This window comes from Stenella coeruleoalba, assembly GCF_951394435.1.
Source record: "Stenella coeruleoalba genome assembly, chromosome: 18".
NCBI classification, from domain to species: Eukaryota; Metazoa; Chordata; class Mammalia; order Artiodactyla; family Delphinidae; genus Stenella; species Stenella coeruleoalba.
In genome coordinates, this window is record NC_137164.1 from 3099036 (window position 1) to 3125084 (window position 26049).

Sequence of the window (26049 nt, forward strand, 5' to 3'; positions counted from 1 at the left end):
ATATAATAAATGTTTTATAATTGGTAGTAAAAAAAAAACTAATGGGTTCAGCGTTGGGCAGGCTCAGTTTGAAATGATAAAGGGAAAGTCAGGTCTGGAATTCGGGAGATGGTCTGGTGTGGACGTGGGAGCTGAGGGGTCGTTTGTGCGCTGGGCTCAGCGCTGGAGGAAACCGTGCGTGACACTTAAAGAAGGTGGCAGAAGCAAAGGAGCCAACGACAGACACTGAGGACGAGCCATCGAGGGCTGGAGAAGAACCTGGAGAAAAGCGGAGGAGTCTTCAGAGCTGCAAGAGCGTCACAGCACAGCGGGCGGCACAGAGGGAGAAAGGAGACTCTCTGGCTCGGCACGTGGATCCCTGGTGACGTTCCAGAACGCGGTTTCAACCGAAGGTCGAGAGTGGAAGGCAGAATTCAGCGGACTGAGCCGAGCAGGAGTGGGAGGTGCAGCGGGGGCGGGGACCCATCTACACGTCACAAAGTCCGTCTGTCAACGGAAGAGAGTACGTGGCAGGAGCCCTGATGTAACAGGGCGGCTGACACCACCCCAAGGGCACCCACGGTGGAGGTGGACAGTGGGGGGTCAGCCTGAGCATCCGTCGCCTGTGTGCCCAGTTCGTATGTGGGCTTGGGTTTCCATGTCTCTTTATCTTCCTGTGTCCCATCCAGCATCTTGCAAAGGCTCCGTTGAGTTTATCCAGGAGTGAAGATTCTAAAGACTGTCTCAATTCAGAACAGTTCTGCAGATGGGTACTTACTTAAATAGGGACTATGGCTTTGACAATAATTTAGGGGCTTCTAAAACTAAATTTGCATCAGCAATGCCAGATGTCTTGTTTTGTTTTTTCTAGGGTTAGTTACAAGCCACTTCTTGTGATTCTGAGAAAACATTTACCCTTTGACAAAGAATAACTTTTTTCCTCACATACTTGTGTGTTCAATTTTAGTTTCCCCAATTCACTCTTACTTAACATCCTTGATTGGATATGTGCACTTCTTTTATCTTCTATAAAAAATGAGAAAAGGACGTATGAGTTGAATTATTAACATAGCAGGCACATGTTACAATCTAATTATGCCAGCAAAACCAGCGACAACTTGCCGCATCCAGTTGCAAATCTCATTTCTTCAAGTCCTCTGGCTTCTAGAGCACCAGCGACGGCTGCTATAACGCGAGCTTGGAGAAAATCCCCTTGCTCAGAAATTCTTTACCGTCTTGCAATGTTAAAACTTTTGCTAACATAAAAACAGAGCTAACGGTCTTCCAGAAAGATGATGAAGTGGGTGACAATGCCAAGAACCTCCTCCTCACTCACGCTGTTACACGTGGACAACAAACAATGTTAGCAGCGAGGACGCCACCGTGAACATTAATCTGACCCGGCACAGTGCGGGGCAGGCCTGCCTGGATGCGGAGCGCAGAGATCACTGGGATATAAGCGCCAGATCACAGAATCAGACCAACATTCACATCCCAGTTCCACCTCACAGAAGCGACTGGGCGTGTAGGGCAAGGTACTTCCTTTCTAGCCTTAGCCTCCTTGTGTGTCAATTCTGGGTAGTCAGATCCACTGCACAGGTTTCTCATGAGGACTGAACATGGCAATGCGGGTAGAGGCTTCCTCCAGTGCCTTGCACCGGTAGTGGTGGTGGCGTTGCTATTCTTCCACTTTGGGTACGTCCGCCGAAGCTCCTCAGAGCAGGCTGAACCCCAGCTGGCTTCTGCATCCGTTCTCACGACGTTGGCCTTCCTGCCCTTCACTCTGGCTGCCCTCCATTCCCATGTGTCTAGAATGAGTTCTAGGCTCCCGTGAGTCTCCTGAGATGCAGACTTCCCTTCTGTAAGGGGCTAAGGCATTGGTTTTCTGAGCACCTCTAGTTCCCCCGATAGTACTAAAGCCCTTCCCTGAACCATAAGTGTGTTTGGGTTTCCCAGAGAAACAGAACCAATAGGATATCTATATAAATACAGATATAAAGAGAATATATAAAGAAATTGGCTCACACAACTATGGAGGCTGGCAAGTCCCAAGAGCTGCAGGGTGAGTCAGCAAGCTGGACACCCAGGAGGGCTGATGGTTTCCTTCCAAGTCCAAAGGCCTGAGAACCAGGAGAGGCCATGGGTTTGAAGGCCTTCCAGGTTGAAGGCTGCCAAGTTTGAAACCCAGGAAGAGCCAGTGTTTCGGTTTGAACCCAAAGGCAGAAAAAAAGCCGACGTCTCGATTTGAAGGCTGTCCGGCAGGAAGAACTCTCTCTTACTCTGGGGAAGTGCAGCCTTTTTGTCCTACTCAGGCCTTCAACTGATTGGCTGAGGCCCACCCACATTAGGAAGAGCAATCTGCTTTACTCTGCCTACCGAGTTAAACATTAATCTTGTTCAGAATAACCCTTACAGACACACCCAGAATAATGTCTGACCACATATCCGGGCACCCTGTGGCCCAGACAAGTTGACACACAGACCTACCATGACAATAAGTGCAGAGTCCCAGGGCTCAGCATATGCTAATCAATAAAAGTCCTCTGGTTCAGGGCAGACACCTGACAATACACTAGTGACACAAGCCAGAGAAGTCACATGCTGTGGACTCCTGGGAAGGCCATCCTCTCTCTCTCTTCCTTTCAGTGGGAGGCCTGGATCCACTGCAACTGTTCACGGTCCAGAGGGGAGCCAGTGTGAGGAGAGAGCAGGACAGGAGAATGCAAGAAGGATGCTGCAGCCTTGATCACGCCATGTAAAGTCTGATCATCGTGGGATGTTTCAGCTACCCAAGGGGATCCACCATCTTTACTGTGTAACCCAATTGGTTGGGTTTTCTGTAACTCGCAGCGTGAAGTCTAATGGCTCTGCTTCCTCCAACACCGGGACTGGTCTTGTCAGCAATGCTTCTCCTGTCCCGGAGCTCTGTTCCCCGCACAGCAGTCAGTATTTGGGACGCTGCCCGAGCTAAACGATAACCGGAGCTGTGACAGTGTCCCTCAAGGTCACCTCTGCCTTGTCTTACCTCATGAGGAGCTCACCAGGACGTCCCCCATCTTGCCCCCCAAATCTCAAGCAGACAGCAATGCTGTCCCAGAGTGAACCCACATTTGGAACACCCCTTTGGACACTGAGATTTGAACCACTGGTCACCATTTGGGGGTCAGGCCCCCAAACCCCGCCCATTCCCACTTTCTCCTTTCACAATAGGCAGAGCCATTTGGTCGTGGATTCTGACCAAATGTGGGAAAGAACTACCGAATTGGTACTATGACAGGAATAACGAAATGAATGATTAAATAGAGAATTGTTGTGGGCGACTATAATTTTTGAAACAAAACAGTATTAGGTCAAATCAGTAGCTTTTTCTCTCCCAAGATTCTTTCCTGAGGAAAGAAACAAGAGGTAGTTTGTGAAAGAGCATAATAGTTGCCTTCCATGCTGCTAATTTAAGAATTATTAGCCTTAACGTCCCGTGACAGTGACTTCAGTTTCATATTTATTGCAGATCTGTCTGTCATCTGTGAATTTATTCATAGAACCATCCTCAATCTACTTATATTCTTGACCAGGTTTAGGCTTAACGCTGGGTATTCTTTACATCTTTTTATTGAGCCACCTAGTTTTGATGCTCTGAAGTTTAATGAATAGATCCTTACTCAACCTAATCATAATCCTTCAATTTACAGACAGTATTTATAGCTCAAGAATAACCATGAAGCAAGAGTCGGGGATCTAGGACTGGTAGGACTTCCAGGTGTTTGCTGCCTGGATTACAGTCTTTACTCATGAAAGTCACAACTGAGTTAAATTCTGACCACGGATGAGAAAGGCGTAAAGACTTAGAGGTTTGGTCTAGGAAGGGCAGCAGTGCCTGGGTTGGGGACAACTCAGTTCGGGGATAGAAGGAAGTAGAACCAATTTCATCTGCTTCCAATTTGGCCCTGAACTCTCATCTTCAGGACGGCGTGGGGTAAACGCCCTGCGTGCTAGCAGAGGTTAGCAGAGGCTGCTTCAGCTAGGATCTTGCAAGTGGCAACCCCAGGCTTCTTCTTGGATTGGTCTGTCCTCTCCCAGGCTGACTTTCTGAACCTCATGCTGCAGAGGGTCCGTGCTTGTTGGAGTTTGAAGGTTGACAGCCGGGTTGGCGCTGCCGACTCATCATGGAGCAGAGGTTGCCCTGGGTCTGCTCACTGGTTTTAAGCTGTGCTGCGCTGGCAGCAGAATTCCGTTTGAAAGATCGACGAGGGGAACAGAGCTGGAGAGGGAGCCTGAGGGGGTCTGGCCCAAGGAAAGAGAGGGCCCAGGCCAGTGATGAAACGGGTTTTGTGAGCACAGCCAGACACCTGCTGCCACCTCCACGCATGCGGCACTACTGCCTCTGAGCAGTGTCTCCGCTTTCAGGGGCAGTTTAAAGGCAGTTTTGTCCCAGAGGCCCCAAATGGCAGCTGGCTCATCAGGGCTTGACACCGGAAACAAACGTTCAAGCCCTGAGATTCCAACCTCCTGGCTGTAGGACTTTGGGCAAATCATTTAAATGAAAGCTTCTTTATTTATTTATATTTATTTTTGGCTGTGTTGGGTCTTCGTTTCTGTGCGAGGGCTTTCTCCAGTTGCGGCAAGCGGGGGCCACTCTTCGCAGTGCGCGGGCCTCTCACTGTCGCGGCCTCTCTTGTTGCAGAGCACAGGCTCCAGACGCGCAGGCTCAGTAGTTGTGGCTCGCGGGCCTAGCTGCTCCGCGGCATGTGGGATCCTCCCAGACCAGGGCTCGAACCCGTGTCCCCTGCATTGGCAGGCAGATTCTCAACCACTGCACCACCAGGGAAGCCCTGGGCAAATCGTTTAAACTCTGAATCCAGGTTTTCTCATCAGCAAAGTTGGGGAAAGAACGCTTGTTTCCAAGAGTTTTGATGAGGATCAAATGAAACAAAGTACATGACATGTTCACGTGTGACATACTTGGATAAAACAAATCTTACTGAAGTCACCGACCTCTGGTGGGGCGGGGAAGGGGTGGGCAGAAGGATTTGCTTACCCGCCTGGTCCAACCCCTTCTGATCATAAACTGACTAACTCATCGAACCATCATCTGGGTCCATCTGTAACCTAAAGGTGCACTACAGGCACCTGCCTTAATAATACATAATAAATAACAGTAATAGGCTACATTTATTGCACACGTGCTCTGTTCCTCGCATTGTACAAAATACTTCACGAGCGCTCTCTCATTTAATCCTCACAACAGCCCCACGGAGACCACAAGAAACTCAAAGCTACCAGACTGCTTAAGTGGTCTAAGATCACCTAGGTTGTGTGTGGCACAGCTGAGATGCGAACCCCAATAATTTGACTCCAGAGACCACGCTTTAGAACTTAGAATCATTATCACTGTTTAAATGAGAATAATAGAACGTACAACATTATGAAAAGAATTACTCCTGGTTTACCAAACTGTTGGCTTCATCATAAATATATACAAACCCCCAACACAATACCATGCATTTCTAGCGTTAATCTTACACCCTCATCACTAAGGAACTGGTATCTTCAGCCAGGTGTGGCTCAGGGACCGTGCTGGGAGGATGTTCCGCTTTCATTATCCCGATTCTGCTCTGAATGGTCAGGTGAGTTCTCAATGCTTTACTGAGGTGAGACTTGCTCCAAGGCCAGACCTGGATTCAGAGTTATGGGGATGTTATTTCCAGAGGGCCAGTCTCTCTTTCCTGAATCTGCTGCTGCACAGATCTGCACGGCAATGGAACCCAGGCAGGCTGGCCGTCCTCCAGTGCCCGCCCTACCTCCTACCCGCTTCCCCGCTCTGGAGCTCGGCACCCGGGGGGTCTTAAACATGACCTCCAACTACACGGCAGCCTTGGTGCCTGACCGCCTCCTTAAAAGTTCTTTCCTGCGCAGTTGTCAAAGTGCTTTCTGTTCCACGTGCATCATCGGACAGGTACAGCATCCTGGAGTTTTACTACTAAATGATTTACTAGCTTTGTCCATCAGTTAAAGTTACATAAATGTGACGACGTTCTATAATACAATGCAGGTATCAGTAGTGCTGAGGCAGGACTGTGAGAACCCAGATTAGGATACTCTATGGGTACTCCTGGCTGACAGCTGGGCTGGTTTTCCTTCTTTGCGCCCCACGGCGCTCCATGGTGCCAAGTCACTCAGTGTCGTCCCGTACTTGTCTGTCTTCTCTGCTGACTGTGACCTTCAAGATGGGACGGACAACATCTGTTTCACCCACCACTTTCTCACCAGCATTTCACACAGTGCCTGGCCTGGAGTGCTGGTCAGTACTGGACAGACGGACTGACGGATGGATGGATGGATGGATGGATTCTCCAGTCTTTCTGGCCTCTCGGAACTTCCAACCAGAGTATGGTTTCAGTTCCTTCTGCAGGTTTTGTCCTGCCGTTCAGCACGGTGTTTGGGGTGAGGAATATGCAGGGGGGCCCAGCGTGGGAGCCTGGAGATCGCTCTGCCCTGGCATAACTGACTCGGCTCAAAGAGATGCTGGGACCACCAGAAAGGGGTCTTAGGTAAATTCAAACTTCATTTTTGTAAATAAACTCTTTATTTTGGTAAAAGTGGCAAAGATAGTGCAGAGAGTTCTTGTACGTCCCTTACCCAGTTTCCCCCCTTATTAACACTTTACACTTGTCACCTCACTGTCGAGGGTGCTTGTCACGACTACATAACCCAGATGGGTGCCCAGCTATGACCTGAGCCCTGGCGTGGATTTAGACACAGCCAGTGACCGCCCTTCCCTTTGTTCCAGGCTCCTGTCCGGAAGCCACACTGCATGGGGCTGTCACCATGGGGCTCCTTAATCTCCTCTGGCTTGGGACAGTGTCTCAGGCTTTTCTTGTTTTTCACGACAGTTTTAAAAAGAACTGAAATACTTTATACAATTTCCCCCAATTTGAGTTTGATATTTTTCTCGTAATTAAACCGGGTTTAGGGAATTATTGCATCAGGGGTACATGCATCCTCATGACGTCAGTGGTGACATTAGCCTTCTTCACCTGGTTCAGGTGCTCTCTTCCAGGTTTCTCTGCTGTGAGTTTCTCCTTTCCCTTTGATTTACTTGTAATGCTTTTTTTTTTTTTGATAAATTTATTTATTTATTTTTGGCTGTTGTTGGTTCTTCGTTGCTGCACGCGGGCTTTCTCTAGTCATGCCTCGCAGGCTCTAGAGCGCAGGTTCAGGAGTTGTGGCACGCAGGCTCAGTAGTTGTGGCTCGTGGGCTCTAGAGCGCAGGCTCAGTAGTTGTGGCGCACGGGCTTGGTTGCTCTGCGGCATGTGGGATCTTCCCGGACCAGGGCTTGAACCCGCGTCCCCTGCATTGGCAGGAGGATTCTTAACCACTGCACCACCAGGGAAGCCCTACTTGTAATGCTTTATATCCAAATGTCATCGAGTCACTAAATCATAAGATGTGAGCTTGATGGAGCTGTGAGTCACAAGCCATTTTCAGCAGATTTTCGTTCCTTTTATGCTGATGTGCTGACTGTGACCTTAGAACTTATTCGGTTTTCTGGAACAGGATGGTCGATTCACAGGGGAAACGAGTCTGGAGCTGGGTCTGGTGCAGCTGACGGGCAGATGCAAGAGCGATTCGGAGAGGAAGGGCCGGGAGGGTGGGAGGTCGTGATGGAGGACTGAAGACTCTCAGGCGGAGCAGCTCCAGATGTGGCCACGGGAGGCCCTCGGAGCCACGGCACAGCCACCTGGGACACCGGGCAGTTGAGGAGTCACTGCAGGAAGCTTCCCAGAGTGACCCTGGGGCCCTGAGTGCGGGAGGGGGTGACAGGAACGCCACAAATGGAGCGGGCGGCTTCATGACCCTACGACGGGCCACAGGCAGAGGGTTTCTGTTTCCATTTGTCTTACAAAAGATGAAACTGAAGCAGGGGATGCTGACCCCTCTTCCTGACCCTGAGGTTCAGAGGATGTAGGGAAGGAGGGGCCTTGGGGCAGCGTGTTCTTGGGTGACAGCCAGGGTTCAGTCCAGGCGACGAGGTCGGGGAACACTTAGGGATGATGTAGGGGACCTTGTCTTCCTGCAGCCACGGTCCAGAGGGTAGGACAAAGTGCCTGGGAGGGAGACGCCGGGGCCCCTGGGCCAGGGGAGAGGAAGCCCAGGCCAGCTAGGGGTCAAGACCAGAGGATGGGGGCTGGCCAGAGGGCTTATATCTTGGGCACGGGTCCAGAGTGACAGTGATTCATGGGCTTATCCCGTGGGTATTTACTGAGCGCATCCTCCGTGCCAGATGGCAGCTCAGCATCGAGGGTGCAGACGTGAGCCGCCCAAGGGCCTCACCACGCGGCGCCTGCCTGCTCGTGGGGCAGACGTGGGCCTGCTGAGCAGACGGCCAAGCAGAGAGCGCGGGAGACGGTGCAGCTGCGTGGGGCGCGGGGAAGGCGGCCGGGTGAGGGCTGGAGGCCTGTGTGCGGGAAGGAAGGGGAGGGAAGGGTCAGAGCAGGCGGGTCCCTGAGGCCCTGGCCAGTCTGCAGCCTTGGTTCTGAGCGTGACCCCAGGCCAGGGGTGCTCTGCACGCAGGCGTGCCATGATCTGACAGCACATCACGGGCCCGCGGCCCAAGGCACCAGGAGGACGTGTGTGGCCCGGCTCCCAGGGGCCAGCTCCGTGCTGCTCTCCTTCCGGGTGAGCTGGCAGGAAACAGTGGGGCCTTTGGCCTCCCAGACTCGTGAAGTATGGGAAACGGACGCCTTCTGGGGAGGGGACTGCGGCCTGTAGGATGGGCAGCCTCGGCCCTGATGGGCTCTCAGCGCCAGGACGCCCACCCTCTGCGGGCCCAGGGGAGTCCGGGTCCCTGGGAAGACTCACACCAGCCTTACTGATGTGCGTCTGTGTTGGTTACACTGGCTGCAAAGAAAGGCCTTCGGGGTCAAGGCCGCCAGCCGGGGCTCCAGGCAGTAGCGAGAAGTGTGCCCCGTCCTTGCTGGGCCCCAGCTCCCGCCCGCAGGCGTCGCCGTCCAGCCAGCTGGGAGGCCTGGCGCCCGCAGAGGCCAGGGTCAGAGTCAGAAGCTCCGATTCTTCCCGTACTTAATCCTCACGCAGGTTGGGTCCTAGCACTGTAAGAACGTGGAAACCAGAGCTGGATGGAAGCCCTTCGGTCACCTGATCCAATGCCCTCTATGTCGCAGGTAAGAAAGGCAGCCTCCAGGAAGGCGAGGTGACCTGACCAAGGGTCACAGACCTCTGGGTGGGCGGAGCCCTCCTCACTCACAGCGCCTGCCCCACCCCCACTGCGGGGAGGTCAGCACGTCAGAAGGTCAATTCCACACAGTCCTGTGCCCCAAAGTCTCCCCGTCCCCTCACCCAGACCCGCAGCCATTCTGGTTGTGCTCAGTAAATAGAGCTTGGCGACCACGAGAGGTGGGCGTGGGGCTCGAAGTTCCCACAGCTCTTCATGGAATAGCGTCAGCATTAAAAGACAGTAACATGCCCAAGGTCACAGCAAAGCACGCTCACATGTAACCGATCTGTTAGGGTTTACTCCTGTGAATGCCTATGCTCTCCTTCAGAATACTCTCGTTGGGAGGTTACGTCTCTCTCCAGCTCTGGGCCTCCTCTCCCAGACGGCACCAGCAGTGCAAAGTAGGTTTTGAGTCCAAGGCACCTAAGTTAAATCTTAGTTCTAAAACACACTAGCTAGCTGTGTGACTTTGGGTGAGTTACTTAACCTCTCTGAACCTCAGCTTCCTCGATTATACAATGGACAGAATCATGGTTATGTTACAGAACTGATGTGAGGATTAAGTAAGATAATGGAAATGAATGTACCTGTGCTTGGTACATGACAGACTCTCAGAAATGTTTCCTTTCTTCTTCTTTTGGGAATTGTCCTCAAAAGTGAAGCATTAGCTTAAGTAACTTAACGGTGCCAAATCTTCATCTTCTGAAGATGAATTATACCTTCGAAAATGCCCCAAAGCTATTAGGATTCCAGCGAGATAAATAAGACCAACAACTGAGCAGACAATGCAGGGTGGGGCTGCTGTGTGAGTGTGAGATTGATTCCTGTAGATCAAAGACACTTTTCTTGATGCCCACCGTGTTCCAGTGCTGGGCTGGTGGTGTGGCCACAGCAGTGACTGGGCCCTTGTCCCGTGGGGCTCGCGGGGCTGTGTGAGCTGCAGCGACATCGCTGTTGGAAAAAGCAACACCCCGCTCTTCCGAGGTAGGCTCTTCCCAGGCGATGTGCGTGGGGTCCAAGACAGTCCAGAAACTGTTTAAAAACAAGTTTTGCTACTTCATATGTTAAACAATGGACCTGTAGCATCCCTACCTAAGTTGTAAGAAAGAACAATTCGACAATTCCCCAAATAATCAGCTACTCTTCACTGACCTGGCATGGTTTTATCAAGCAAAAATAATTAATACATTAATTGAATGTCATAGTTAGGTGGCATTTTCCAAGCCTTGGGCTTCAAACCAAGAAAGCTATTGTTAATTTCCTTTGCTAGAATCTCGAATAGGGTCGTTATTACCTTAAATAACAGGTAGCTCGTATAACCTAAAGGTGAGTCTTACACTTGAGAAATGCTTGCATCCCGAGTACAGCCGTAGCACCCAGGTGGGGAGTCTAAAGCCCTCTGTTCTGCCTCGATTCCTCGGTTTGGGAATGGAGGCGTTAGAATCACCTTCTCTCAACACGGTGGTGAGGTGTGAACGAGCCCATGCAGTGTAAACGGCTCAAACGCTGCCAGGAAGAGAGAGAGCCCGCGCTGCTGCCGTTATCTGAATCTGATGCACGGCCCGTGGTGTCACGTCATGGGATGCAGACGGCTTCCTGCTCTGGGAGCCTATGTTCGTTCCCCTTGTGATGAAGAGCTGCCATCCAAAGTCCACTTTCTGAGTGGCAGGGGGTGGTGGTGGTGGGATGAACTGGGAGACTGGGATTGACATATATACACTAATATGTATAAAATGGATAACTAATAAGAACTTGCTGTATAAAAAAATAAATAAAATTCTAAAATTAAAACAAAAACAAAGTCCACTTTTTGGGTTTCCCTTCACAGTCAGCAAAACTTTACGTAGCATGATAATTATGAAAAGAGAAGCAAATGTAAAGATGCGACTCCCCCCGCCCCGCGTGGCCTCAGATGCACAGGACACCCGCGTGGTGAAATGGGGCTTCCTCTTGGATCGCCCTGGGCGCGTGAGGACCCACGGCGCTGCGCGGACAGCAGCTCGCCAAGTGTGAATTTGACCTCGAACATTCCTTTCTGAGTTCTGCAGTCCTTTGTCACAGTGTCCGTGGGATAAAGGTACAATAACACACTGAGATCAAGGAAGACGGGAGGAGATGTGGGGAGGAGACCTCAGCCTGACTGCCTCTCACTGGGCCCCGGGACCCCGAGGGCAGGGCCGGCTGGGAAGCTCCTCTGCCACTCACTGCAGTTCGGTTTAGGGTCACAGCACTCAGAGAAGAGGAAAGAAAGCAGTGACAGTGACACACCTGGTGTGGAGATTCCGAAAGGCCACGACCGCCAGCCTCCAGGACTCGGGGTCTCTAGTAACATGGTGGTCGGATGCAGCTGGAGGGGGAAGGGCAGAGGTGGAGGAAGAGCCAGGAGAACAAAGAAATACTTTATGTCCCAACAGGGAAATCAGCTTCCCTGTCCTGGACCCAAAGCTTCAATGCCTTCGGTGTTAGATCCACAGCCACTTGGTCTGACCCGACGTGGTCCCAGGACCCGGGAACAGGGCTTCCCTGAGGCCCTCTCCGTGGGGGGAGCATCAGGAAGCCCCTCCCCAGAGGTGACCCCTTGGCAGACAGAGAGGGAAGACTCAGGACTTCCTTGTGAGGACCAACCAGTGCAGGGGGGTAGCAAGGTGCCAAAGCTGAGGCGTGGGCCAGGTTGGGCCAGAGCTCCATCCCCCTCCCCCGATGTCCAACTCAAGGCTCCAGGGAGCCGCAGTAGGTAAGGAAGGCCGCTCCCCTTTCACCCCAAACAATCTGAGGAGCAAAACCAGACCCATGGCTTCCTCAGTTCACTTGTCCAGCCAGACACACAGAGCAACTTGCTTATTCTTAGCCTCACTCCTCTTCCGAAACAAAGCCACCCAAACACACAGACGTAGGTAACGGTCCTCTCAGCTGAGTATGCGCAGCTCAGAAGATGAGTCGCTAAGAGAAGCCGTCTTTCCATTCACTCAAGGTGAACACACACGTGTACAGGAATTCTCCACCTGGGTGCTGGACACTGCTAGCTCCAAGGGGACGACGGTGAATGATCAGATAACACTGCCACCTCCACGGAGCTGACATGCAGGACAGAAGAACAGGGTGGCATGGGAGAGTGTAGGAGGAGGACTTAATTAACCGTGTATTTTATATGGAAAAGGCACGATGACTCTGAGGTTAAGTTTATTCTTTTACTACTTTAAAGGCAGAGGAATTTGCTGAGCCAGGTGCGTAAGCTTTGCCAGCCTGCCCCTTTCTGGAACTTCCAAAGCATCTCTAAACGGATCGTAAAGTACTTTCAGATGTGGGCAAACAACAGCCCCTGGGCGCTTCTATTCTTCCATCAGTTCTAGTCTTAACTTTATCTATTTATTCATCTGGTAAAAAGTGACTAATTTCCTCCATGCAACTGTTTCAACATCCATGAAATGCCTGGGACCTGCTTCTACCCCGCTTCCCATTATGAAGACCAGCTAAAACGTCTTACAGGGCTTTTCATAGAGAAATGTGCTGGTTCCCTACAGCAGTAAAACCTGTTGTTAATATACTCCCTGAATTGTCAAACCACTAATCTTAATATGTGATATCCTCATAACTCTTCCAACCCAAACACTCAAAAGACACTTTCCGTAATAAGATTTGGCACTGCCAAGGTCATTTACCTAACATATCGCAATTGCTCTATTCTGAGTCGTGGCCAGGGGAAGACAGAAATCCTCAGCTCCCTGCCATGAATCTCCACGAGGCCGCCTGACTAGGGATTAGGACTTCCGAGAGTCCTTAGAGCTGGAACACAACTGTGAGATTAGTGACTCCATCTTTACCATTTGACAAAACAGAAAACTGAGGCCCAAGGAGGTCGGGTGACTTGTCCAGAGTCACTCGGCTAGTAGGGCCAGTAGCACCCGAGGACCGGTGTTGGGGCCCTTGGTCTCGAGGGCTCTTCTCACCAGCACTGACGGCCACAGCCCGGCACAGTGCCTGGTACGTGGCCCCAGGCCACACCATGCGATACATGCTTTAGATGGACGAGGCCGGTAGCTGGGGACGTGCGAGGTGCAGCATCAACTCGTTATTAACTCCTCACGACAACCCAGCGGGGTCAGAACCTTTATACCCTCCATGTGCTGAGTCACACAGAAGGTAAGGAAAGTGCCCAAAACAACACAGTCAGAAAAGGCCACAGGCAGCATTTGAACCCAGGCCTCCGAGTACCAAGGACGAAAGGATGGATACAGAGCAACGTATGTACCCTGAAGGAGCAGGGGAGACCGGGGACAGTTTAAGAGCAACATAGAAACTGAGTGTCACACGAAAGGACAGTATTACCACAAACACATATGCTTCATATTATCCACATGTGGACCAGAGGCTGAGGCCCCTTTACCCCAAGTGGGACATCACCCTCCGGACTGATAGAGACCATAGGTTTGCTGATCCAAACCGCAAAGACTATGTAAAGTAAGACAGGGCACAGCATTTGTTTTCCTGGCACATGAATTTTGAATTATAGCAACTGGCATTCTGTTGTTCATAAAAAATTTGAATTATAAATGTAAAATCATAGCATAATAACACCTTCTGAAAGGTGGCCAGCTGAAATCGACTTCCTTTTTAAATGGCAAAGGGCACAGTATCACAAGGAGTTAGCGCTATTCTTGCATGAATGCCAGGGTTACGATCCTCGTACCATCATACGACATCCCACCCTACACTGGAAGGTTCTCTCTGGTGCTGACATTTCTAAAGTCTCCCCATCGACACCTCCAAACATAGCTCGGTGGTTATTCCCAGGAACCCTCCTCCTTCGAGACTCACTGGGGTAGAGCTTATTTTGCTAAACCTGACATTTGTCTGTCCATGCTTATCGCAAATGGATGCGCAGGCCTCATGAACTCCCCCCGGAGGGCTTTCCGTTCTCTCCCGGCTAAATGAACCAGTGGCCCACCACCCCGGGCTGCTGTGGGTGTGATGGGAACTGGCTCCTCCCCTGTGGGAAGAAGCATAGGAAGGAGCTGGCACGTCGTTGAAGCGACGGCTCTTTGTGGGCGTTTTACATCCTCCCCTCTGCACGCTGCCCCGAGCGCAGGGCACCTATTATTCGGGGTGACCCAGCCCAGGCAAAGCTCTGCAAGGCCCCCACAGACCCTGGACGCAGAGGGAAGCCTGAGCCTGCCGCCTGCCATTTTATTTCTAAAGGTGCCCACACCTAAATGGTATAAATAATCCACGATAACTCTTCCTTGGTCGACGTGTTCGTGTTTGAAAAACCCTTGTAAATTCCTATTTCATGGCCCACACGATAATCCATTCCTGAAAGGGTCTGGTTCCCAGCCAGGTTTCAAACAGCCATCAAGAAAATGAAGGGAGGGGCCTCCCTGGTGGCGCAGTGGTTAAGAATCCGCCTGCCAATGCAGGGGACACAGGTTCGAGCCCTGGTCCGGGAAGGTCACACATGCCACAGAGCAACTAAGCCCGTGCGCCACAACTACTGAAGCCGTCGCAATGAGAAGCCCACGCACCGCAACGAAGAGTAACCCGTGCTCCCCGCAACCAGGGAAAGCCCGCACGCAGCAACAAAGATCCGACGCAGCCAAAAAAATAATAAAACAAAATTTAAAAAAAAAAAGAAAAAGAAAACAAAGGGATTGTTTTGGTGTCTCTTAAAATTCTTGTCTGAGTCTGAATGGCTGAGTCACCAGCCCCCAAATACGACAAACGTGAGACCAAAGCATCGCCCCGCTCACATGTGAGGGGCTCCCGAGCTCCCAGGAGGACAAAGCCGCAGGGGAGACAGCCCCGCAGGTGTGTGCTCCTCGGACACCTCGTGGCCGGGGAGAGAAGTACCGTCCTGCACCTGCCACCTCACAGCAAGCAGGTCCAGAAGGATGGTCAGACGGCGAGCTGGCTGATCCACCTCATTTCCCGGTGAGAAAGCTGAGGTCCAAGGTTAGAACCACCCAATCTCATGGCTCCAGTAGGTGGTGTTAGCACCTCTGCCCCACAGATCATTTCTACCTGAACATGGATACGCAGCAGCTCCAGGCAAATCACCCATGAACCCTGAGCGTCCAGAGGGAGTTTCAGTGGCTCATGGCTCACGAGGTATTTGCACCTAAATGCAGTGATTTTTCCAAATTCTATCACTCATCTTTTATCGATCGTGGCACTGCTTCATGAAAAGGAAAAAAACCTGAAACTCACATTCCAGTCTAAAAGAAAACGAGGTCAAAAGAGTCTTGGAGAAAACGTCTCAGGCAGTGCCCCAGCTCTGAAACTCTGCAAACATACCTCACACAAAACCCTTTCTGCGTTTCGTGACCATAAAACGCAAAAGCCGACAGAATGTTCTCGCTCCTCAAACACTTGATGTTTTAGATCCAAAAGGAAAATATCACGGAGCTAAAGAAATCTGTGCTGCAGGTACCGGCAGGCCTCCTAAACTGAAAACAAGACGCTAAAGGAGACTTGCTGCTCTTTAGCCTAAAGAGCAGCAGGGGAAGCAGAAAATTCAAAAGAATCAGGCCTCAGAGCCGTTACATCAAGTAGAGGGAAAAATCAGAAGCCAAAGCTTTAGTCCCCAAATATCCCTACAGGAAGCTCGGTGGGACGATTTTCCAAGGAAAACAGGAGACACATTTTATAAATAAAAAGCTGCTCAGGACTGAGAGTCAAACAAGGAACCCAGCGGGGGGAGGAGGGGAAGCCGCCGGGCAGGCTCTGGGCGCAGGCCTCCCGCGTGCAGAGGGTAGGGACGGGGCGGGGGGAGGGATGTCCAAGGCCAAGACGCTGAATATTTATGCTCTTCTTATCAAATGTGTCTTTCATAGAGAAATTAGTCACATCCTACTGTGTCCAAAGAGTCCCCTAAAGTAAGACCCTTTTACACCATCCGTCTCCCCTTGTCGTCTGGCTGGTGTCCACGGAGACCAGTTCTCAGCTGGAAACGGGGGAGTCAGGCAGAGATGTGCTGGCGAGTCCTAGCAACCCGCCAGGAACACTTGTTCTTCAGGTAACAGATTAAAAGTACACACACACACACACACACACACACACACACACACACGCACAGAGTCTGTATCAATAGGAAGCACCCTGACTTAGGTGAAGGTCCATTTTGAATTTAAATATAAGATCTTTTCTTAATGACAACCAAGGAACAAAAATGTTAGGATCAAACTGTGCCGCTGAGCCCGAGACAGCCTTTGGAATCGGGCTTGGTCCTCCCATCCTTCCACTGGGAGCTGTACGGAGAGCAGAGACCCGAGGGGCCCTGAGGCCCAGCAAGGATGGAGCGGGGAGACACAGCTGAGCTCTGCCTACAGCCATTGGGGCCCCTCAACGACCAGGCAGGTTTCCATCTGCATGTGGCAGAGGAGACACGGGGGGAAGAGAACACGACAGAGAAGCCAGGCCTCAGAGACACGCAGCCCCGGGGTCCTGCTGTCTGCACACCCCCAGCGCCCTCCCCGCCCTCCTCTGGTCCTGGGGAACCAACCACCAGCAGGCCCCTCCCCGTGATTCTGACGGCGCTGCGCCCTCTGCATCCAGTCCCGACCCTCCTCTCAGCGCCTGCCCCTGAAGCCACCCGCTTCTCTCAAGATTCAGCTCGGAGGCTCTCCCCCTCTATGGAACCTCTTCTCTCCTCCCCTTGTCCCTGGACCAGCCCCTACAGGGACCATTCTCTCGTGACCAGCGGGCACAGCATTATTCGAGGCTTCCTTCAACCGACCACCCCCCGGAGACTAACCTCCCCCACGCACTGGCTTGTGCATGTGTGCATGCCAGGACTCCCAAGTCCCAGCCCGGGCATCCTCCAGGAGCCCCCAGCGGGAGGCGAGGGGCGTGAACCTGGGGCAAGACCCTGTCAATTGGTCCTGGTGAGCGTGGTCAGAGCCTGCACAGGGGAGTCAGCAGGTGCGGCTGGAAGGGGGCCAGCCAGGCAGCCCAGAGGCCACCCATGAGGGGTGTCTGATGGCACAGGACAGGCTGCACCCGGAGTGCATGGGGGGAGGGGACCGTGACAGGGGTCAGTGGGGGGCCACTGGGCAGGAACAGCGAGGACAGAACATATCCAGCGTCTGAGGAAGTGTCGTCTCCTCCAGGATAAGGTCATCCACCCAAAATGTCCAGACAAAGACAGACAATCTTGATGACCGCAGATACAGCCTATCTACCGGACTGGAAATTGCATCTGCCGGTCACGTCCTCATGGCAGGTCACAGGGACCCTGCAACAAGGCACGAGCTGTGTGGGGAGAACAGAAAGGGAGAAGCTATGGGGGTTAGTGCCAAAGCGTCCCGTACAGGTCACAGACTCTCCCATTCACATATGTCAAGGAAATCCAGAGAAGAGAAAAGGCTTTCTTTTTTTTTTTCTTTTTGGCTGCATTGGGTCTTCGTTGCGGTGTGCAGGCTTCTCACTGCGGTGGCTTCTCTTGTTGTGGAGCATGGGCTCTAGGCGCGTGGGTTTCCATAGTTGTGGCATGCGGGCTCAGTGGTTGTGGCTCGCAGGCTCTAGAGCGCAGGCTCAGTAGTTGTGGCGCACGGGCTTCGTTGCTCCACAGCATGTGGGATCTTCCTGGACCAGGGATCGAACCTGTGTCCCCTGCACTGGCAGGTGGATTCTTCACCATTGCACCACAAGAGAAGTCCCTCGAAAAGGCTTTCTTATGGCAACCCAACCAGTCCCTGGCAGACCTGGGTCTAGAACTCATTTTAGCTTACAATACACTCACCTGGAAGAACGTGATGGGAAAAAAACCCTCAAGCACACAACTTAGATGGTTTAGTAGAGAAGTTAACAAGTAGCACGTTTCTGAGAAGTGGGGAAGCCTCCTGGGACGTCACAGAGGCACCAGTGCAGGAGGCTTCCCTCTAGATGTCGAGTCTATGTTGTGCAAACCAGCACCACCAAACGCGGGCGGCGCGCAGCTCCTGCCCACAGAGCCTGCAGGGCGGACGCAGCCCTGCAACCTAGAGACACCAACTGTCAACAGGACACGGAATCCTGAATTTGGAGCTGGATGCGGACAGGTTTCACTCAACATCAGGAAAGTACAGTACCATCCCTGCATTTAAACCCCTGCCTGAGAGACAGCACAGAAAACGACTTCGCCGCGGTGAGTTCTTGCCCATGGCTGAGACCCAGCCCGCTGCCCCGTGTCCCAGGCTGCCCTCCTCCTTCCCCAGATGCTGCCTGACGGTACATGGTCGGAGCCGGCCTCTTGTCCTATAAACATAAGGCACCTTAACTGTGCTGACTGCGTTTGTTCCGTTTCACTGGTCTCGTCTTTTAACAGGGAGGCTGGTTTCCCAGGAGAACTGGTCCAGCAGGGAAACTGGGCTCTGGGAATCTGACCAGTCAGCATTATCAGATTTCAAGGAACCAGAACACACCGAAGATTGTCATGTCCTGTTACCATCTGAGATCAACTTTATATCTGTTTTCTAATATCTACTATAGACAAGGAACCTTATGAGAATTTCTCATAAATTTGTGGTTAACATCCATCCTCTGACTTCTACAGAGAGTTCAGAAAGAGTCTGAACGCGTCTGCAAACAAAAATAATCAGACTCACCTCTTGCTGGCTTGTACGGCCCCTGCAGGCGTCCATCTACGTGGCTCCGCGGTGAAGGTGGTTTAGGAACTTTCTGCAGAATATCCACACACGCGGTGCAGAGGCCTCCGTGATAAACAGAGCTCCCACGGTCCCTTTAAATGTGCGTGGACTTTTGTGTCTGCAGTATTCCAAAGTGAGCGTCTTGGCAGACGTAGACAGGAAATCATGACACAACAATACCGCATTTTTAGACCTTACCGTGACCACTTACACTGTCTTGAGTATTATTATTTCTGCTCCAGCTATTGCTATTTTATAGCAAAGGAAACAAAATAACCAGACAGGCGACACATCTGTCTTCAGGCCGCTCATCTTGTCCAGGGTCAGATTCAGGCATTTTGTCACCATCAAAGCCCACGGGGGTCCTCAGGAAAAATAAGTTGGAATCTACGTGATAAAGTCCAATCTCCCCTTTCGCGCTTAGTCCAGCTGCACTTGCCTGTAGGGCCGTGTGCAGGCGCCTCGCACCCCAGACCCCAGCGGGCCGGGGTCAGACGCGTCGCCCACGACACACACTTCAAGATGGCGGCCGCAGTGGGCCGTGTGCAGAGAGGTGGCGCCGGCACTGAGCCTGGAGCCTGAGCCGCTCGGCGGCGCCTGCGCCCGCCCCGCAAGAACCCCGCCCACAGCCCCGCCCGTCCTGTATAAAGCGGCCCCCGCACAGGCTGCCGGGAGAGCGTGGGCTCTAGAAGGCGGCGACTCCCAGTCCTTTGAACAAAAAAGGAAACTTTCCTTTGCTTTTGAACCGAACTCCGTCTCGTTCTATTGTTTCCAACGACACCGGCAGGAGGACCCTCGTTGGGCCTGACTCCACAGGGTTGGTAACAATTTCTGAACCTAATACTGAATTTCCGTAGCCAAAGACTTAATAGTCCTTGTGTTTACTCCATTATTACCAGCTCCTATCTCAGTTTCCTTTTCCTGGATCCTTCGGGTTTGTTTGGTTATTTTTTTTCTTCCAGCATCTTAAAATGAATTCTAACCTGTATTTTAAAAATTCCTTCTAGGGCCAAGAAGGTATTTAAGGCTATTTCCTTGAATGACAACTTTCCCTGGACCCCGTAGGTTTGGGATAAGTTCCTCTAGTTTCAATGCACACTAGATGACTTGTAATTTCACCCTCGACTTCCTCTTTGCTCTACCGGTACTGTGTGAGTGTGCGCCCTGATTCCCAAGCATTTTGATTGGGTCTTTACACAGTTCATCTAATTTTATTGGATTTTGATGAGAGACCAAGGGCTCTAAAATCTCGACTTTCGTGAACTAGTTGAAAGGTCCTTCATCATCAAGTACCAAATTGAATTTTATAAATTTAATACATTTTAAAGGACAAAAAAAAACCTAAGGGAAAACGATATATTATGTATTTGTAGGATACAAACTTCACGTGGGTTATTACATGAGATTGTGGATGTGTGAGGATCCCATTTATCTTTGATTAAAGTTTACTAGATCCGCTGCATTACAAAACAAGAATATTTACAACCATTCATTATATTTGTGCTTTATCAAGTTCTGCTTATATTTCTAGTAGCTTTTGCTTTCTGTGTTAGGTATGCAGGCATCTTACTTTAAACAATATAAGGTAATGTTAACAACAACATCAGATTCATTTGTCACCTGGGAGATGCAAACTAAAAGCATCCTGAGCTGTCACTACACAGCCATGTAGTGGGAACACCAAAACGAGAAAGGGAGCATGACACGTGGCCATGAGGATGAAGAGGCACTCCCACACTCCAGTGGGGATAAATTTGGCACCTTGGAAAACTGATAGGACCTACTAAGGCTCACCAATCTGCATACCCTCAAACCAGCTGCTACACCCCTCAGTATTCATCATTCATACATTTACCGTAAGACAGGTCGAGAAGGCCCTCAGCCGCTTTACTCATAAAGTCCTCAAACTGGAAGCCCAAACTTGCATCATCGGTAGAACTGACACATACATTTGGTGTCGTGCGGTAGACGCAGTCACAGGAATGAACACACCACGGCTGGTGTGTGGTAGACACACCAGGCATGAATCTTACAAACATCCTGTTGAGTGAAAGAAGCCACACACCAAAGAGTGTGCTGTACTCGTTTGTGGAAAATCCCCAAATAGGCAAAACCAGAAGTCTGGACAGTGGGTGGGGCCCTTCCTGGGGCAGAGCAGTGACCAAGAGGGGACCAGAGGGGACCTGGAAGCTGTTTCTTAATCTCAGTGCTAGTACTTGGTTGTGTTGAGTGTGTGAAAATCCCAGCGGCTGCCTGCACACTTACCACTTACGCACTTCTCTCTGTGTGTGTGACATATTCCAGCAAACCTGCTTTGTAAACATCGAGTACAGGGCTCCACCCAGGAGTTAATGAAACAGAAAATGCAACCTTTATCTTTTTCACGAGGTAGAATGCAAATTCCAAGGAAATATGTGTCAGGCGCTGCGCAAATTTCTTGTCCTAAATTTTGTTATGAGACTCCATTCACGTTGTTAAATGGCCAGCACTGCCCACTGAGGTGGGTGTTATGGTCCCATTTTACAGATTAGCCAAACAAGGCTCTGAGTGGAATCTGAGTCATCTGAGACCACACACGTGCTCCGGGGCAGATCTCTCCCGAGGGGCAGGGAGGAAGGGGCGGAGCTCTTTAGTTCCAGTGGTGACCACACGATGATGATGAGGTAGCCTTGTTGAAGCCGAGAGCCTGGAGTGAGGACAAATCTCAGGACCCTGTGTGCAGATTATTTTTTCTGTGAAGTGTAAACACGATCTTCCCTCAAGATATTTCATATGAATTGCTTAGAGATAATTCAAACTAAAACGGTAGCATTCCTCCATCTAACTTCCCAAATTCCCTTGCACACTGGTTTTATTTCATTCCCCGTCGTCATAAAGCCTGGTATTGTTTATAGTGTCATTTTATACAATAAATTTCTTCCACAACAAGTTTTTACTCTTACAGTATTTGTAACTTTAAAAAAAGTCTATTATATGATTCACCCAATTCCATAAAGTAATATTACAGCTTTATTTAAGGCATTTGATGTGTTTGTAGTAAATTAAACTCAGATCGAAAAATATTTATTCAAAATGTATACACCCTGTCTATTTCCAAAAAGCGTTCGTGCATAATAAAAGGTGCCTGTAAAATAAAGCTGAAATACACAATTTAAAACCTCATGGGGGCTTCCCTGGTGGTGCAGTGGTTGGGAGTCCGCCTGCCGATGCAGGGGACACGGGTTCGTGCCCCGGTCTGGGAGGATCCCACGTGCCGCGGAACGGCTGGGCCCGTGGGCCGTGGCCACTGAGCCTGCGCGACCGGAGCCTGTGCTCCGCAACGGGAGAGGCCACGGCAGTGAGGGGCCCGCGTACCGCAAAAAAAAAAAACTCATGGAAGGAGAGGAAATTAATTTAGGAAATTAATACAAAGGCCGTGATTGAATATTAAATTTAGCTCTAAGCTTTCTGGAAGACAAGAAGTACGTAAATCTCCTAATCTGATAACAGAAAATAGATCCGTTATTCAAAGAAGACAGTTTTCCAGATACAAATTTCCAAGAGGCATGCCAAAAACCTTATACAAAAGGTCTGATAATGAGTGATATATGTAGATGTAAAGTGATACAAAGAAGTCCATTTTAGGAGGAAACTTTTACAAACAAAACAGCCTTGGATTTTATTTTTTGAGAATGAGTTCCAAGGAAAAAACAAAAGAAAACAGAAACAAAGAGAGACTGGGGATTTTAAAAGGCAGCAGAGACACACTGGGCCGCCCAGGCGGCGGCGGTCGGGACAGCAGGTCACCCTCAGGGGTCACTCAGCAGTCACGGGGCCAGACGTGCCCTGCACCTTCTGTGCCTCGGTTTCCCTACAGGGAAAAAGTGGAAACAACACCACTTTCCCTGCCCCCTCACATTAAAGCACTCTGGGAAGTGCAAAATGCTTGACCACTGCAAATCCATCATCTGACCTCTACCAGTACCATCAAAATGGGGCGGGTGGAGGGAAACCACAACTCATGTTTCCAAGGTTGAGAAGCAGTTAACGTTGGTCATTCTCCTCGCAACCTTTGTCCTGAGGATGCTGTCGTTTGTTCCACTCGCTGTCCTTTGCAATTTTGTGAGGAAGCGCATTTATTAGAAAATATCAACGTGTGATGAATCAGCACAGAATTAAAACCATGTGACCCTTCCTTCTGAGTTGTGCTGGCCCTATGTTCTGCCCCCCCCATACAAGCCTATAAACACAAAAGTCCCCCACTTAAAATTACGAGAGACACAAAACGTGGCGTGAAACTCACTGAGCACTTGCTCCTCCAGAGGAGCACGCTCTGTTCCTAGAAGCCAACAGTCGTGGATTACAGCCTGGAAATTACCAGTGAACCTGACTCTCTGCGTGTGTGTGTGTGTGTGTGATGTGTATGCATGTAAATGTGTATTCATATACGTGTGTGTATGTAACCATCAAACAATCCCTGTCCAGAATCTGGGAGATGGAGCGTTCTCTTTTCTCCCCCCACCGAGTAGAGAAGAGGTTGCCAAAAACTCTTTCCTGCATCTCCCAAACTGCAGGGCCACAGCTGCTGAGACCGGAGAAGTTTGATTTTTTTAAAAAGACAACATTGGGTTTCCCTGGTGGCACAGTGGTTAAGAATCCGCCTGCCAATGCAGGGGACGCGGGTTCGAGCCCTGGTCCGGGAAGATCCCACATGCCGTGGAGCAACTAAGCCCGCGAGCCACAACTACTGAAGCCCATGCGCCACAACTACCAAAGCCCGCGCACCTAGAGCCCGTGCTCCGCAACAAGAGAAGCCACCGCAATGAGAAGCCCGTGCACCGCAACAAAGAGTAGCCCCCACTCTCAGCAACTAGAGAAAACCCGCGTGGAGCAGCAAAGACCCAATGCAGCCAAAAATTAAATAAATGGGCTTCCCTGGTGGCGCAGTGGTTGAGAGTCCGCCTGCCGATGCAGGGGACGTGGGTTCGTGCCCCGGTCCGGGAGGATCGCACATGCCGCGGAACGGCTGGGCCCGTGAGCCATGGCCGCTGAGCCTGCGTGTCCAGAGCCTGTGCTCCACAATGGGAGAGGCCACAACAGTGAGAGGCCCACGTACCACAAAAAAAAAAAAAAAAAAAATTAAATAAATGAATAAATAAATAATTTTTTTAAAAAAGACATTTGAAAGCTGCTAAAAGAGCAGATCTTTAAAGTTCTCATCACAAGAAAGAAAAAAATTGTAACTGTGAGTTCACAGTAGGTTAACTAAACTGGTAGTAATCATTTCACAATTTATCAAATTATTATGTTGTACACCTTAAACTTACACAGTGTTATATGTTAATAACGTCTCAATAACCCTGGAAGGGAAACCAAGCCTGACATTTCATCACCTAAGCTCCTGTACCCCCATGTCCCCCACATGTCGTTTGCCAAAGCAAGTGTCCACGTCAGGTCGAGCAGACAAGTAACACAGCACCGAGTCAGAGAGCAGGACGAGAAGGAAGCCGAGCTAGGCTGGGACATCCCTCTGTCTGCGAACGTACCCTGAAGAAGGAAAGGACGACGGCAACACCAAACAGGAAGCACTTAGATTGAGTGAGTTTGTATGTTCCGCTCAACTAAGCCACGATTGGCATCATTAACCAAGACCCATGTGCAAAAAAGGCTTCATTATCGACTCAGACCCGTTTAAAATATGTTTGCACATATATCTTCATACAGCATTTGCATCATCCCGGCAACTGTTGCACTGTTGTTAAAGCTTTGAACTTGAATTTAGCCAACAGCAGACCTCTGCGAACCAGTGTTTAATCGAAGTTCCCAGCGGTGTTTCTCTAAGTGCGTTTCTTAGAGCATCAGTGTCGAAATCAACCCGAAGGGCCTGATCAAATGCAGATTCCCGGGCTCTGCCACTGGCGGGTTGGGGCAGCCTCTCTGGTTTTTTGTTTTGTTATTTTTTAGCATCTTTATTGGAGTATAATTGCTTTACAGTGGTGCATTAGCTTCTGCTTTATAACAAAGTGAATCAGCTATACATATACACGTACCCCCATATCCCCTCCCTCTTGTGTCTCCCTCCCACCCTCCCTATCCCACCCCTCTAGGTGGTCACAAAGCACCGAGCTGATCTCCCTGTGCTATGAGGCTGCTTCCCACTAGCTATCTATTTTACATTTGGTAGTGTGTATATGTCCATGCCACTCTCTCACTTCGTCCCAGCTTACCCTTCCCCCTCCCCATGTCCTCAGGTCCATTCTCTACGTCTGTGTCTTCATTCCTGTCCTGCCCCTAGGTTCTTCAGAACTTTTTTTTTTTTAGATTCTATATATATGCGTTAGCATATGGTGTTTGTTTTTCTCTTTCTGACTTACTTCACTCTGTATGACAGACTCTAGGGCCATTCACCTGACTACAAACAATGCCATTTCGTTTCTTTTTACGGCTGAGTAATATTCCATTGTATATATGTGCCACATCTTCTTTATCCATTCATCTGTCGATGGACACTTAGGTTGCTTCCATGTCCTGGCCATTGTAAATAGTGCTGCAGTGAACGTTGTGGTACATGTCTCTTTGGTTAACACGGAGGAATTTCTGTTTTGATCAAGCTGCCCAGATTAAGTCCATGCACAAGGCATTCTGACGTCTGTCCTTTAAGTTAATTCAGGAAGGCTCATGTCTTCACGGTCAGGACACCTGATGACTACGTGTGAACCCGTGTGTGAAATGGTGAGTCAGGTACGTGTGTAAGCGTGCAATCCCGTCTCTGATCTAAGTGGTCGGTGGGGAGAAAACAGCGATTTCGCCTGGAAACCTGATGTGCTTTGAAAACTGCGGTACTGTAAACACGCAGCATTGAAGAATGTGGCCTAGCACTTCGTCACCGGGCTTCCCACCGTGCTTTTTAATTCTAGGTTACTTTTCCCTTCTTCTCCCATTCCATTGGGAATGTTAGAGTTTAACATTCCCAATGAGACCAACGTTGCTTATCCATAAGCCTTCGGGGCAAATACTGTGTCCCTAAAATTTGGGAATAAGAAGAAAAGTCACAAAACCGTCTCTTCCTTCTCTGTGATGATCTCACGAATCGACCACAGCCTGCGCTCCTGTAACACAGAGGATGTCACAATTTCTCAGCAAATGTGCCCGAGGGCAGGCTGACCCTGTGACTGAAGTTGGTCCACACACCTTAAGAGGTGAGACACACACGGCCTGCTTCGTGTCCCACACACAAT

General features: G+C 50.4%; 1 protein-coding gene across 3 annotated transcripts in view; it reads right to left on the bottom strand.

Annotated features, from left to right (window-relative positions):
• SPATA13 (spermatogenesis associated 13) overlaps positions 1 to 19354 on the bottom strand; it is a 207011-nt gene extending 187657 nt beyond the window's left edge. For 2 of the 3 annotated variants that reach the window (XM_079903281.1, XM_079903283.1), the window contains exon 1: positions 18791 to 19354. In XM_079903281.1, coding sequence (XP_079759407.1) covers positions 18791 to 18826 — 36 coding nt within the window. In that variant the 5' untranslated portion in view covers positions 18827 to 19354. The remainder of the gene's footprint in view (positions 1 to 18790) is intronic. The other variant, XM_079903284.1, reaches the window with a different exon arrangement.
• Between the last annotated feature and the right edge of the window lie 6695 nt (positions 19355 to 26049).